The sequence below is a fragment of the Canis lupus genome, chromosome 15 (assembly GCF_048164855.1).
Source record: "Canis lupus baileyi chromosome 15, mCanLup2.hap1, whole genome shotgun sequence".
Lineage (NCBI taxonomy): Eukaryota > Metazoa > Chordata > Mammalia > Carnivora > Canidae > Canis > Canis lupus.
The window spans coordinates 8,802,369-8,817,999 of NC_132852.1; the positions used below are offsets into that span (position 1 = coordinate 8,802,369).

At 42.9% G+C, this 15,631-nt stretch overlaps 1 protein-coding gene across 20 annotated transcripts in view; it reads left to right on the forward strand.

Moving 5' to 3' along the window:
• Positions 1-15,631, forward strand: part of NEIL3 (nei like DNA glycosylase 3) — an 89,239-nt gene that overhangs the window by 26,943 nt on the left and 46,665 nt on the right. For 4 of the 20 annotated variants that reach the window (XM_072775876.1, XM_072775871.1, XM_072775875.1 and 1 more), the window contains one exon: positions 6,825-6,900. The exons of 7 other annotated variants lie outside the window; for them this stretch is intronic. Coding sequence is in view for 7 of the 13 variants with exons in the window: in XM_072775869.1 (XP_072631970.1) it covers positions 9,478-9,633 (156 nt within the window). In the remaining 6 variants the exon portion in view is untranslated. Of the gene's footprint in view, positions 1-1,755; positions 1,851-6,824; positions 6,901-9,386; positions 9,634-15,631 lie in introns of those variants that run through there. 9 more of the 20 variants (XM_072775865.1, XM_072775866.1, XR_012007430.1 and 6 more) reach the window with 7 other exon arrangements.

Consider the following 15,631-nt stretch of genomic DNA (forward strand, 5'->3'; position numbering starts at 1 on the left):
CTTAATATCTTGGCATAAAAATTGGTAAGGGTAATAATATAAAGGAGAAAGGGGAGTAAATAGTTTTAGTTCACTTCTGAACCCAGATGAGAAAAATATGAAATAAAACAGTAGCTAAATAAATTCATAATCGGTTAAGAATGACACAGCATGAATTGGTAGGGATTATCTTAGGGATGGTACAATGGTTTACTGATCAAAATTCTATCAATGTAGTTCATCATAATAATGGACTAAATGAGAAAAATGAATGATCTCAGTAGATACAGAAAGCATTTAATAAGTTTCACAGCTATGTACTGATAAAACAGAAGAAAGGCTAAGAAAACTGAGAACAAATATGATGTCTTTAACTTGATAAAAGTATTTACTTAAAAGGCTCAGCTAGATAGTACTTACTGAAGAAATTTGGAACTCACCAAAGCAAAGATATCTCTTATCACTACTAGTATTCAATATAACACTGAAGGCTCCAGCCAACATAATAAGACAAGGAAAATAATTAGGAATGATAAGAATTGGAAAGGAAGAGATAAAACTGTCATTATTTGGAAATGATAAGATTATCTACATAGAAAACCCAACAGAATGGGCAAATTAGGATATCTAATAAGAGAGTTAGGTGAATTGCCACATACAAAACCAACTTCAAAGATTAATAGCATTTTTCTACTTGTCTCAAAATATTGGTTCCCCTGAAAGTTGATGAATAAAACTTAACAAAAAATAATTTAATCTTTAAAAAGCAAGCCAACTCATCCTAATGAGCCTAGCATGACCCCAATATTTATTTATGAATCATGATTATGTAGTTTATATACAAAGTAGTGTATATACCATGAGCAAGATTACCTTGGATTCAAATCTTGGTTCTGTTACTGCTTGTGTGAACTTAGGCAAGTTACATAACCTCTCTGCCTCACTCTTCTTGTCTGTAAAACGAGAATAGTAAAAATAATAGCAATAGCAACACTTACCACTTAGGATGTTATGAGGATTAAGTAAACCCATACTTGGAAAGAATTTATAGTACCTAGCATAAAGTTAGTGCCTCCTAAAAATTAGCTATTCTTTTAATCATAGAACTAATGTATTAATACATTAGATATGATCTGCCTAAACATAAACATGTTAAAGTAAAATTTTAAAAATAAGCATACAGAGAAGTGCTAACATTTTCCAATTGGATATATACATTTCACATTGGAGTCTAGTACCTTACGTAGAAAACCAACAACTAAAACTATAAAATGAAAGAATATGCCGCTTAAAATATCAACCCAAACAATGAAACAACTAGGAATTAAACCGAGGAAGAAAACACAATATCTTTACATAGAAACTTATACAATTTCTGAAGTTAAATAAGACGTTAATAAAAGTAGACGTGTTAACATTGTAAAACTATGAATGGTTTCCCAAGTTTATCTACATATTTAATACATTTGTAATCAATATTTCAGTGGAATTTTGGGGAGAACAGGAAACATTGTCTAAATATAACTCAAAAGCTTAAACATTCATACAAAGCTAGTATAATTATGGGAAAGAAGACTGAAAAGTAGGAGCTCATAAGACATTAAGACAGTATAATATCACAATCATAAAAAATAGTATAGAATTGGTACAGGAACAGATAGATCAATGAAACACAATAGAGAGACCAAATATATTTATATATTAAGGATGACTTTGCATATGACAATGATGGCATCATAGCTAAAAGACTTGAATATACAGAAGTGTTTTAATCAGATTTCCCTAGGTTGTGCTGCATAATGAACCATCCCAAAGTCTCAGTGGATTCCAACAAGAAACATTTTATTTCTCATTCACAAGTTTATGACCAGGTAAGAGAACTCACACTCCATTGAGCAAAGGTAGTTAAATGGCTGGTCCTGACAATGGTGCCACGTCTATTCCTCCATTAGGAACCCAAGGCAAGAGTAGGGTTAATGATGCTGCTTTGAAGAAGTGAGTGGATAATTGGGAACGATAATTAATTGATCACAAGAAAACTATAAATAAAGTTAATAGAAAAAATAGAGATATTTTATGACACTGAGGTGACCTTGGATGGGGGAGGAGCATGAATCATAATGTGAAATACTGACAAATTTAAATATATCAAAAATAAAACTTTCCATTCAAAATAGAAGTTAGCTGGTCTATCATGGAATGGAAAGGGAAATTAGCATTACACAAGGGATTATATTCTGGAGTATAATAAAAACTCACATAAATCACTAATTTATAAACTTCAAGAGAGCAGGAATTTTGTTCATGTCCTGCCTTGATCAGTATTGTATCCTCAGTGCTCAGATAAGTGCCTGGCAATACTGACCTCTCCCTACTGTTTATTTTGCCTCAGGATTTGCTGCCCATCTATCCCGTCCTCCAAAACAGATATATTAAATTTCTATTGCCGCTAAAACAAATTACAAGTTAAGTGGCTTAGCATGACACAAATTTATTCTCTAATTACTCTGGAAGTCACAAGTCCCAAATCAGCCTTACTGGCCTGACATCACGGTGGTAGCTGGGCTGGCTGGCTCCTTTTGGAGGCTTCAGGGAGACCCTGCCCTTGCCCCTTCTGGCTGCTAGAGGCCACCCACGTTCCTCGGCTCCTGGCTCCTTCCTCCACCTTCAAAGGCATCACGTGGTGTCATCACGTCTCCTTCATTGACAAGTTCTGTGCTCACATTACCTTCTCTGTCCTTCACTCTCCTGCTTCCCTCTTCTCAGCGCATGTGATTACACTGAGCCCACCTGGAGAATCCAGGCTAGTCACCTCATCCCACAATCCTTAGTCACATCTGCAGGGGCCCTTTGGCCCTGTGAGGAAACAGAGTCCCAAGTTCCAAGGATTAGCATGTGAACGTGGGGAGCGGGCATGAATTGGCACACCACACCAGGGCTTCTCAATGTTGGCACTATGGACATTTGGGGACTGCTACTTCTTTATTTTGGTGGCATGTCATGTGCCTTGCAGGCTATTTTGCAGCATCCCTGCCCTCTGCCCATGAGATGCCAATAGCACTCCCTTTCCGCTGGGTGTGACCAACTGTCCCCAAGTGGGCAAAATCACCCCGGTTGAGGATCACTGCTTCACACTGTCCTGGTGACCATTAAGTAAAGCTTATGTCGTCATGTCACTCTCCTGCATAGGATTCTTTATTGGCTCCCATTACTCTCAAAATAATATCCATACTTCTCTGCGTATCATCTTAGAACTTCCATAGTCTTGGTTTGTTGACTTCTCTGGACGCCCTCAGCCCTCGCTTCCTGATCTCTTTGTCCTATGGGTATTCTTACAGTTCCCCTAATATGAAGTTCCCTCACATCCCCTGGCTTCAGGCATGGTTTCTTCCCCATCTGCCTGAAAATCCCCTTCTCCGGCTCTTCATGAGATGCACTTCTACCTATTATTCCCCCTCAAAATGTAGCGGAGATGTCTGGAATCCCAGGTCTCCTCACCACATCTGCTTGTGGCACTCAGAGCTCACCTGTCAGAGAACCTGCATTCGCTTCCTCTTCCCTGCACTAGTCTGGGAGCTACCTTGATCTCTGACTTTTCTCTGTGTCCTTGGATCTAGCACCCTTCCTGCGACAACCGAGGTGCCGATGAATGAGTCAATGGTGCATTTCATGCCTCAACCTGATTACCTTCTCGGTGGGCCCAGACTGATGAAGATATTCACAAAGATATTAACAAAACCCAACAAACTCACCATTATTAACAAAGATACTAACAAAAAAGTAACTCACTATTCTATTTCAAAATGGGAAGGGAATCAATCCTCCTATCCTCTCTCATGGAGGGAAACCCTCACAAAAGGATTATTTTTGGCTCTTCTGTGAGTGCCTAATAACGATTTAGAGATTAATTTCCCCCAAATCAAGTTCATGCTCGGAAGCTACCTTTACTTACTTAACATGCTTAAATTACAAAATAAATGAGAAAAATCCCTTCTATGCAGAACTGTGCAAAACAAAGCTGGAATTACAGCACCACCATCCCGGGTTCCTCGGCTCTCTGAAGAGACAGGGATGTCGGGGTGGTTTTGAGCATCACCTAGGAGGCCACGGCTGGTTCTGCAATTTAGATTGTGACTCTGCCGGCGGAAAACTGCCCCCGCGCTTCCAGCTTTCTCAGCAGAACAAAAGCCAGGGCCCTGCAAGGTCTCAACATTCAGTATATGCTTCAAACGATAAAACCGTCCAAATGGTTTCTGTTGCTGTGCGTGTTATTATTCTTCTGGCAGTCTAATGTTAAAAGTTTCTCTTAATGGGCAGAAACTGGAGACTCTTTGGTAAATACCACCAAAAACACCTGCACGTAATGTTCGCTAATGACTCCTTCCTCTAGTCAGAGCTCAAATTAAGAGGATGTTGAGAGAGGATGGATGGGATCCCTCTACTTGTTAAATATATTCAGGTAATTTATGTAAAACACAGAAGTTAAAGAAATTTCCCCCTTGCTACATCTTTATCATTCCGCCGAAAACTCTGCCCACAGACATTGTCAAGAGAGGGCTGAAAACAAAGTTGCATGATCCAAAATATGTCAAAACTTCATACACTGGGGCAAGGTTTTCAAATTGCCTTCACTTCCTCCGTAAGGCTGAGTAAAGGGTTGCCTTGCCTCGACACCACCATCTCTTAAGTCATTGCTAAATATATTTGATTGAAGGTGAGTGTAGTATAATCGATGCTGCTGAAAACATTTGGCTAAGGCCATGGCTTGCCCGGTTGAATCCCAACTTTGTGGCCTTGAGCAAATGAGCTCAGGTCTCTGGGTCAATTCTTTCGTTTGTGAAAATGAAGATAAGAACAGTGCTGACCTCAGAGGATTATTGTGAGGTTCAAGAGTCTGTGTTCGCAGGATACTTCGAACGTCGCCTGGCACCCGGACTGCATGGGTATCTGGGATTCTTTTTTTTTTTTTTTTTTTTTTTTTAGTATCTGGGATTCTTGTTCGTGAAAACCGAGGAATTTTGAACTAAGGCCTCCCTGAAGTGTGATGAGCTCAGCATTATGTAAGCAACTGTGCCCACCTACTATGAGCCATTGGGACCCATGTAGGTCTTTTTCTTTTTAAAAGATTTTTATTTATTCATGAGAGACAGAGAGAGAGAGGCAGAGACACAGGCAAAGGGAGAGGCAGGCTCCATGCAGGGAGCCCGACATGGGACTCGACCCTGGGACTCCAGGATCACGCCCTGGGCTGAAGGTGGCACTAAACCGCTGAGCCTCCCAGGCTGCCCCCATGTAGTTCTTAATGAAGAAATAAAATTTATTTGCTTAAATTTATCTTAAGCAAATAAAAGACCCAAATTGCAGAGCGGGTCTCCCTCCATAGTTTGAATGGAGCTCTGGATTTCACTCTTAGTAAATGGTTCTTGTGATGTTGTGGGCTTGGGGTCCCTACATCTGCTCAAATGCTTCATGACTGTCCCTACCCCCAGGAAAAGGCATTTTGATCTTCCTTATCCTGGGCCCTGCACACAGCTGTCCCTAGGAGTTCTTCCAGTGTTTTCTACCACTACTGCCCTGCCTGACAACTTCTGCTTTAATCACTGTGTCTTGAGTACATCACACACTTGTCTGTATTCCTCTTCGATTTCTCCTAGTTGCCTTTCCACTTGCCTACGGCCCTCCGTCTTAAAGGACTGGCCCTGACTCCATCTCTTCTCTGAGCATCTCCCAGACATATGGTTTCTGAGGGATGTGTCCCTTCAACGAATTCTCTTAGTCTCTCAATCCTGTTTTGTATGTAACATGAGCTCTCTTTTCCTTTTATATCTTCTAATGTCAGCGTCTCTAACTACACTGTAATTGTGTGTGTGTAAAGGCTTCCTTACAGCCCTTCGTACCCTACAGCCTGATTCGGGGCCTCACACGGAGCAAGCATTAAGTACATTTTTATTAATGAAAATCTTTGGAAGTAAAATTCATGTTTATTTTTTAACTCCCATCCAACTCCGTTGAGTGATTTTGTACCCTTTCCAACCTGTTTTCCGCTAGTGCCACGACGTACCTAGGTGCCATATATTAGGGACCTGAGGTCCTGGAGAAAACTATCTTTTCCAATGTTTTAGACATTGTTATTTCATCTACACTTACCTGTGGTGTTAGTGAAAAGAATACTGGTCTCAGAGTTGGAAAATTTGGGTTTCATATCTGTAGCTTTCTTGGTCCCTACATGTGATCGTGGAAAATAACCACTGGTTTGAAACTCAATTTTTCTATCTATAAGCCCCTAATATTATCTATCCTGACTATCACACAGGGTTATTGTGAAGAAAATACATATCCGTGAATGTACACAAATGACTGTACGTGTGGTTGATCTGATTTCCTCAAGGATACATCAAGATTCTTGGCTTGTTGACCTAATAAAGAAAGTATACCATAGGGTAACTTAATGTATTACCTGTTTTTGTTAATGTTTATTTTAGCAAGGACTTCTGAGAACATAAAATCTCAATTCATAAGAATGACACTAAAGATAAAAGAAAAGGTTTTGGGGGTCAGAATGTTCCAGTATTTTCATTTGTAAGTTAGTAATCACAGATGAATTCAACAAATATTCGTTGAATGTTTGTTATGTGCAAAAGAGCATCCTGGGTGCTATGGGAATTATAAACAGGACACTCACTCGAATGTGTTCAAGGAATGAATCTAGTAGGAGACTGGTCTGCACCCAATTAAGTCGAACACAAGGTAGGTTTTGTAAAACCAACTTCAGAAGAAAAGAGATTCCTTCTGACTGTACCTGGGAGGCTTTTTTATTTTATTTTATTTATTTATTTTTATTCGAGGCTATGCATTCAACGAGAATTTAAAGGTGGGAGAATTTCAGTAAGCTCATTTGAAGAGGAATTAAGAAGAAAAAAGGTAAGGATGACAGCCTGAGCCAAGAAACAAATACAGAAGATATTCTAAGTGCAGCAAACAGAATTTAGCTTGATTTCTTGAATTCGTAGGACATTTTATAATTCTCAACGGGCTTTCACATGTGTTATCTGGGAATTAGAATAATCATGTAGAGGTTTGCAGGAAAAATATGTTTTATTTTACATACGAAGAAAGGGAGTTTTAGAGAAAACAAGCGACTTGTCTAAAGTCATCAGTGAATCCATCATGCTTGAGAAGATGACTCTGATGAGTGTGAAAGCCAGAGTGAGGGCCGAAAGCAGTTCAGAGGTTTCCGAAATAGTCTGAGAGAAGAGCTCCAAGAGTCTGCACCCAGGCAGGCTTGCCCACAATGGTGAGGCGACTCTTTAAAGGCACTGCAGACGCTCGGTGCATGCAATTTGACTCTTGATTGGGTGCAAGGAAGGGTAACAACGAGAAGTATCAAGACTCAAAGGCAATCCCATATGGACAAACTCCGGCTTAGCTCTCCCGGGCACGCCAGGGAAGTATCTTAGTATCTTCACGTCACTCCCCACTCACTCGTCCTGAGCTCTGTGGGCAACGCTAAGCCCGATTCTAATTAAAGAGTATATTTGATCCTAATGTGCACACAGGGCAACCTGCAGAGAAAGGAGGAGTCCGTGCTGAATCATTCAGATTCATGAAGATTGTGAAGGCTTTAAAATAGGTTCACACATTATTTCATACTCTAACTTTCAAGAGATAAAGCTTCAATTTCCCACCTCCTAACCCATCCCCCATGGGCTCTACTGATAGACTGGATTCTAACAATGGAAGTAGCGACGGTGTGGATGTGTCACCTCAGAGACTAGGGAATGAAGATCGGTATAGCTCTATCCTTGCTTCGCTTTTAGATCACACCTCTGGAGAACTCAGCTGCCCCGTCAGGGGAGCAGGCAAGTGACCCTGACCCTGCAGAGAGATCCAAAGGATGGGAAACCAAGACCTCCTGTCAACAGCTGTGCAAGTGAGCTGCCTCAGAAGTGGATCTTCCAGCTAAAATCTAGCCTTTGCATCGCTGCAGCTCTGGCCAACATCCTCGCTGCAACTGCTTGAGAAATGCTGACGCACCCAGGCCAGACAGCTGTCAAATTTCTGACCTGCAAAAACTCCGAAATAATAAGTGGGATAACTGACTAGGTGGCAATAAGTAATTAATAACAAAGGTAGAAGCAAATCAGGTGGATAGCACTTCCCTCCATCAAAGGGCCGAGATGGTGACGGAATTTGGGCTGCAACGAACAGGATTCTTCATTGCATAGTTAGTAATTTGGCTGAGAAGGGTGAACAACAATTAAATAAGGCGGTAAAGTACAAAGAACCCTGAACATGATCCAGCTCACCTGATCACTAATCGCTCCCCACAAAGAAAGATTTAATGCTCCTTAAACGTTTGAATCCAAGGCTCTCGCATGTATATTCTTCTGGTTTAACGACAGCACCGTGACAGGCTGATTAAATCACAGAGAAATGAACATTCTGTTTTCATGTGCTATATTTTAATCTTCCAAAAAGATTAGATTTTTTGTATTATCTACACAATTGTATGGAGTCATTAGCTTCATGTATTTATATGTATGCAGCTCTGTGTAAGTTTGAAAAGCTATGCATCGCCTCCCTATTTGTGTGGAGCCCTGTCTTTTACAGAGCAGGTTCAAATAGCCTCCATCTGGGGCATCCCAAGAGAGAAGGCCTGACCAATTCGGGGAGAGCTCACTGAGCTCAGCTATCTGAAAAATGGAAGCGTTTTTAATATAGACACAAGGGTGTCTGGCATATAAAGCCACATTTTCGAAAATATGCTAACTCTGTAGGAGCAAATATATAAGCTGCTCGTTCTGAAAACCCCCTCTGAGCCCCTCTCCTCCTGACCCACACCTGAACGGTGCAGACAGAACCCGAAGCCTGCAAGACAGCTACTGCGACCTTCAATTTTAGGGCCCAGTAAGAGGAAAAGATCGCAAAATGGACGTTTACTGAGTAGTTCAAGGGCAAGAGCGAACCCTCCAAACAGAAAGGTTGGAGTTTCTGAGGTCCCAGTTGCTTGGGCTCTTACGGTTTACCCAAACCCGGGCTGGGTGGGCTCCACGCACTCTGGGTGGGGCGGGCGGGGCGGGCGGGGCGGGGCCTGGGCGGGGCGGGGCCAGGCCGACCGAGTGGGCGGGGCCTGGGCGGGGCCACACGGGACCTGCGATGGGGCGGGGCCAGGCCGACCTCAGTGGGCGGGGTCGGGCCGGGGCCCGACGGACCTCATTGGGCGGGGCCCGACGGGCCTGAACTGGGAAGGGCCAGGCGGACCTCAGTGGGCGGGGCCTGGGCGGGGCGGGGGCGGGGGCGGGGCCTGGGCGGGGCGGGGGCGGGGCCTGGGCGGGGCGGGGGCGGGGCCTGGGCGGGGGCGGGGCGGGGCCAGGCAGCCGAGGCGGGGCCGGATGCGCGGGAGATTTGAACGTCCTCTCGGCGCCCAGTACCTGCGCGGGGATTCGGTTGCGGAGCTGCCTCCTCCTGCGCCTAGCGGCCCGCAGTGGGGGTCGGGAGATGGTGGAAGGACCAGGTTGTGCTCTAAATGGAGAGAAAATTCGGGCGAAGGTGCGCCCGGGCCAGGCGGTGCTGGACGTGCGGGGAAGCGCCCTGCAGAGCCTGGGAGGCCCGGCCTTGCCTCGCGCAGCCTCGCTGGCTGTGGTCTCTTCCCAGGTGAGCGGTTAATATAATTTGCTACGGGGCCGACAGGGGACGATGGACTAAAGACCCCGCGAGGTTTCCAGGGCCCACCCAAAGTGTCATCTCTTTGCTCTGCACCAGGCTCTCTGGGGCTCCGCGTTTCCCTAACTTGGCTCTGCAGCAGGGAGAAGCCGGTGCTCGCGCGCCTGCGGGACTGGCTGAGCCCGGGCTGCAGCGGGAGCTGCCCAGGCGGGGATCCATCCAAGGTGTTTTACTACCAACCACCCTGCTTAACTTCCTGCAACCCAGCCATAGATGGTCTCCTTGCGTGTCTAGGTGCATTTTCTGCTGTTAATGTTATCAGATCTCTCCACGTTTTTTCCTTCACATTTTTAGCATGAAGTTCCAGCCTCTCGCCTGCCTACTATTCTGCAGGAGCACAGCTAACCTGTAATTCCAAAACTGCACATAGAAAAGTTAGCACTGACCTTCCCACTCAACTTAATATTAGCCATCTAATGAAGGGGCTGTGGAACCAGCTCTGGTTCCCTTAAGTCAATTTGTTTCTTCTTAAAATAAATGGTAGCACAGCTTCTGGCCACTCAAGGCATTCACTGCAGATGGTGTGATATTCATTTGTTAAGAATTTAGAACTTGTACTAAAAATATTCTGATTAAGCCATCATGCCTTAAAAGCCCTTTAGATGTGTGGATGATTGTATTTCATGGACGCATGCGATGTTGTGCCGTCCTTCAATTTCTCCTGCAAAGCTCCCTCCTAGCCTTTGGTCCAGGAAGAGAAAGTGGCTTAGGATGAAATTAGCATATGCTTACAACTGGAAAGAAATGAGGCTCTAAGTCTGGGAGAAAATATTTTTCAAACTTGGAAGAAGAATAAATTTTGCATCTTCTTCCAGCTGTCCTCGTTATTTATTTTGACTTTATACGTCATTAAGTGCTCTGCGCCTATTCTTCGAGGGTGGTGTTTCTCCAAATCAGGTCGGGGCACCACAGGGCTGGACCTTGAGCGTTCTCTTGGAATTTTAATGTTTCCAAAAATCACACACGCCACAAAATTTTGAATACTCAAGTCACCTGGGGAGCGAAAACAAAGGCTTCCCCTTGCGGGGCCTACAGTGTAGTTGGGAAGATGCACGGGCAGTCATCAAGCACATAACTATAAATTGATAAATTCTCTGAAGGCTCTCCTGCATGGTTCTGTAAGGACGCAGGAAGGTCAGGAGAGGCTTGGCTGACAATTAAAGTGAGGTACGAAGGGTGAGAGAATAAGCAGCACCGGGGCAGAAGGTTGGCAGACAGAACACGTCAGGCAGAGCGATGGCAAAGGGAGAGAGCTTCCGATATTTGAAGGATTGAAAGAAAAGCAGTGTGACTGGCAGACGGAGAATGAGCTAGAAGGTAGGCCCTTTGAAATAAAACAGCGTTGGGGTTGCTGGGCAGGAGCCAGACCGTGGAGATCTTTGTAGACCTGGTTAGGGACTTTGTGGTTAGGGAGGTCTTCAAGGTATGGTGAGGTCCAGTCATACTTGGGAAGGATCACTCTACCTGGAAAAAGAAAAATAAGACTGGAGAAAAGCCAACCTAGATACTGCACCCTCACTTAGGAGAGGGCTGCAGGAATCCAGGGGAGAGGGCCTGTGGTGGAGATGAAGAGGGGACAGGGTTGCTACTTCCGAAGAAAAGGCAGTAAGGCTCAGAAATGGCTATGACATGAACGTGGTTGTGGGTCCCGTGATCCACGTCATCAGCAGTCGTGTATGTCGTGTTAGGTTTTATGCTGGCTCCGGGGGATGCAAAGATGAGTAAGATAAATTTCCTGCGGTGAGAATCCAACTTAATGTTTTAAATAGATATCACCATACAAGTATTTAGGCCCAAATCGCAGGAACGTTTCCTTTAGGTTTGCTGTGAGTATCTCTAGTGGCAAGGCACAAAGTGCCTTTGAAGGAGGTTTACATTTCATGCAGTCAGGAGAAATAATAACCCTCTGATTCTACAGTTGAGGAATGGGAGGTTCAGAGGGAGTTTAATTAAGCCCCCCAAGATCACATGATTGTATGGGGTTGAAGCAGGAGTGAAGGGAGAGAGGGGGGCTTCCCTCTTTTGGAATCCAAAGTCTATTCTCTTAAACGTAGCTTTTCTCAGTTATAAAAGATTCAGTGGGAAAGTGGCTAATTCAGAGGCCGAAACACCATATTGCTTAATAGGTAGTAGTGATTATTAACTAGGGAAGTGAGACCTTGAGTTTTTGGTTGTATCCACCCATCGTTTTTAGTTTTGTTCAATTATCAATTTCCCTGCACAGGTAATTCTCTTCCAAGGACTTCCAGTCCTATGTTTAGATTGCACAAGAGTGCAACCTGGTAACATGAGGGGAATGCTTGCTAACTGTTGGGCAATTGTTAACATCTCTCAGCAGCGATACTAAATAGCTATACCCCTTAAATAAAAAGGCCTGCCCTGAAAGCTGTTATGTTTAATACCTTGACGTAAAGGAGTATTAAAAACTGGAATACGGGGATCCCTGGGTGGCGCAGCGGTTTGGCGCCTGCCTTTGGCCCAGGGCGCGATCCTGGAGACCCGGGATCAAATCCCACGTCGGGCTCCCGGTGCATGGAGCCTGCTTCTCCCTCTGCCTGTGTCTCTGCCTCATTCTCTCTCTCTCTCTGTGACTATCACAAATAAATAAAAATTAAAAAAAAAAAAACAAAACTGGAATACGTCTGATTGGGATCAGGAATCTGGTTTTATGGAAACTGGATTTGAAAATCAATATGTATTTAATAATAGTCTCTTTGTGGTTATTGGGGAAGTTGTGAATATTTTGCCATGGTTTCACTCACTGGGCCTTTGATCAAATAATAATCATCTTTATAAACAGAAGGGGTCTCTTGCATTTTAGAGGGTTGGTGGATCCATAGCAAATATAATCAAAACGTAGATTGTCACCGATCTCCGGCATGGTGATGACTGTAACAGATGATTCCGCATTTCCCAGACGTATGGCAGGGAGTCAAAGCTGTTTAAATGTTTTTGCTATCGGCTTGAACTCACTAGTTTTCACAGGGTGGAGTTTAAAAATAAGTCAGCAACTGCATACTTGCACTGAACATGAAAAAATACAAAAGAGAGTTAAAGAAATATTATTAACTGGGCGTTTAAAATAACTCAGAGAATCAACATACTGAAAACCGAACCCCAAGCACCCCCGACCTATGTAGCTACTCCCATCATGAACCAGTTAGTGTGCCACAGAGCGTTCCCTCCTTTTGGCCTCAGTTTGGAGTTCATAGAGAACACTCTTCAGTGTGTGTCTCCTTGTGACAACTGATCCTTGTTTTGAAGAAGAGAGCCTAGCCATACCAGATCCCAGCATCTGCTAGTGGTGTATGCATTATATTATTTCTCTGAATTTTGATCCACTGTCCTGTCAGCATAAAATTATGCAACTGTGTAAGCACATTGCATAAAACTCTGCTGGAGCTTGTGGAGCCTTATGGTAAGAAACAATATCGGAATATCAATGAACATCTCTGGTTGATGAGCTGTGAAGAGTCAATCCTCCGATTTTAATTGTTGGGTGGATACAATATTTTAGTGAAATCGGTGTGTAATCTGCATATGTTTTCAATCTCCCTTCACCAAACTAGATATAAAACAGAGTTTATTTATAAGCATTCCTTTCATTGGAAATACAATCCCCTGGCCATTCTGTCACTCCTTAAGATTTGATGCATGTATTCGGTATGATAGCTACTCTTATTCATCTTTTTATGTCCGCCACAGTGTCATGAATGGGTAGGCATTCGATGAACATTTTAAATGGATGGAGAACAAAGGTTTTGAATAGTCCAAAATGATTGAGGATTTAAAACTAAAATCAGTCCGGAATCTTTCGTTGTGAGTATGTGTATTTTATTATGTATGTTCTGTGGAAATTCCTGCCACAAGAAAATAATGAAGCCACAAAGTAAGATTTCCTCCTTCCTTCCTCTTGTTCCTAGTGGGGAAAAAAAAGAAATCATAGCTCATTTCAGTGCCATTGTATGAAGGGATGAGCTAATCCCCAGAGATTCATTTTCTAGCTGGAGGAAGCTTATTCCTTTCAATCCAAAGGGGTTTTAAGTTTTTTCTAGAACATGCAGTATGATACTTACCTGGCAGGAGAGATACGGTGATGAAAAACATGCATTATATAATTCCTTACCTGTTTAGATGGATACTGGTAATGGTTTTACCTTAATGACTGAGGATCATTATTATCAGCATTCAGCATTACATGGAATTCTGGAACAAAGGGTAACGATCTTACAGATGAGGAGACTAAGGGAGGGGATCTTCATGGCCACTGTAGCTTTTAATCTAACAGTGAAGTATTTGGTTTGATACAGGGAAAAGAACATCTGACCATCTTGATTTTGAATTCTAGCTCTTTTGTTACTTCCTCCTGGAGAGATGCCTACACTCACATCTTTGCTTATTTGGTCAGGATTCCATTAGAGGATGCGTGAAACTCTTAGCCTAGTGTCTAGCAAAGTAAACGTCCTGCTAATTGTTTGCTCCTTTTTCTCTCAGATCAGGGCTTTCTTGCCAGACCCATATATTGGAGGAACGTTCTGTTCCCTAATGAAGGGTTTGCGATCATTTGGTGCCCTCAAATTACAGACAAAGCATTTAGCCTCTGGGTAAATGCTTGAAGGCTCTGCTCTTAAAAAAAAAAACTGTAGTATATGTTTTGATGTATGAACCTAAAGACCTCTCTTCTGGTGCTTAAAGACCATTTTAAAATTAGGTTCTTTGATGGTTTAAATTGGTAGGTGAGTGACCTCTGATTAAGAAAAGTGTTGTTGTATTAGGGGAGAAAAAGGCATGTGGTGAGAAAAAAAAAAAAAAGGAGAGACTATGAAAGTAAATATGGTATTTTCTCTTCTCTGTGGGGAAAATAAATAGTTGCACTAGGGCTGAAACATTTATCTATGGAAAAGTCTTGCTCTGTTCTGAAAAGTTCATCTTCCTGTTCAGCCATGGATAGACAGGATAAATGGTAATCAGCTCAATAAATCATGTGCTGTCTCTGAAGATATATGTTGTTTTGACAATTTCATATTATTAAGCCACTTGAAAATGGAAAGGTGAACCCTTCTCAATCATACTTAAAATTGTGGCATGGGAGATTTTCGTCTCTATTTCAGGGGGAAAAAAGGATGAAATGTTCAAATAACACAGTAACAGGATTATAAGGGTCAGTGTGAGAAAGTCAAGCATACGTTGGGCATTTGTGTATAGTTATAGCAGAGCTAATAGGCTTGTGGAAATTAATTCTTGAATTTGTCTGGGCAGCTGGAGCTTACACAAAGAGGTGATAACCCCAGATTCTGCAGAAGGACAAGTGAATATCTTGCAGATCTTAGGTTTATTGCAAAAGCCTTGGCCAGTTCGCACACAATAGCTCTCAAAAAAAGGGGAGCAAATCATCACTAGTATACCAGAATTTCCTCCTAAAATGAAATTAAATAAAAAAACCAAAAAAACCCCCAGCAACTTAAAAATATATGCAGGTGCTTGAGATGGTCAGTCAGTATTGAGATTTTTATTGTGTTCCGAGTGTATTATCCAAAGATGATGATGATGATGATTTTTAAAGATTCTATTTATTTATCCATGAGAGAGACACAGAGAGGGAGAGAGAGAGGCAGAGACACAGGCAGAGGGAGAAGCAGGCCCCATGCAGGGAGCCCGATGTGGGACTCGATCCCAGGTCTCCAGGATCACGCCCTGAGCCGAAGGCAGGCTCTAAACCGCTGAGCCACCCAGGGATCATCCCCAAAGCTGATTATTTTATAAATGATAGTGTGCCGGGAATCAGGTAACTTGGGTCTAGTGCCCACATGATAGACAACTGGATTAAAAGATCTTCGTGTATCATTACCCTCAAAACCCAAATGAAGCGTTTAGAATCGAGGTTTTAAAGCAACCGTTTCAGTGCTGAGTAAACATCTCAAACAGAAAC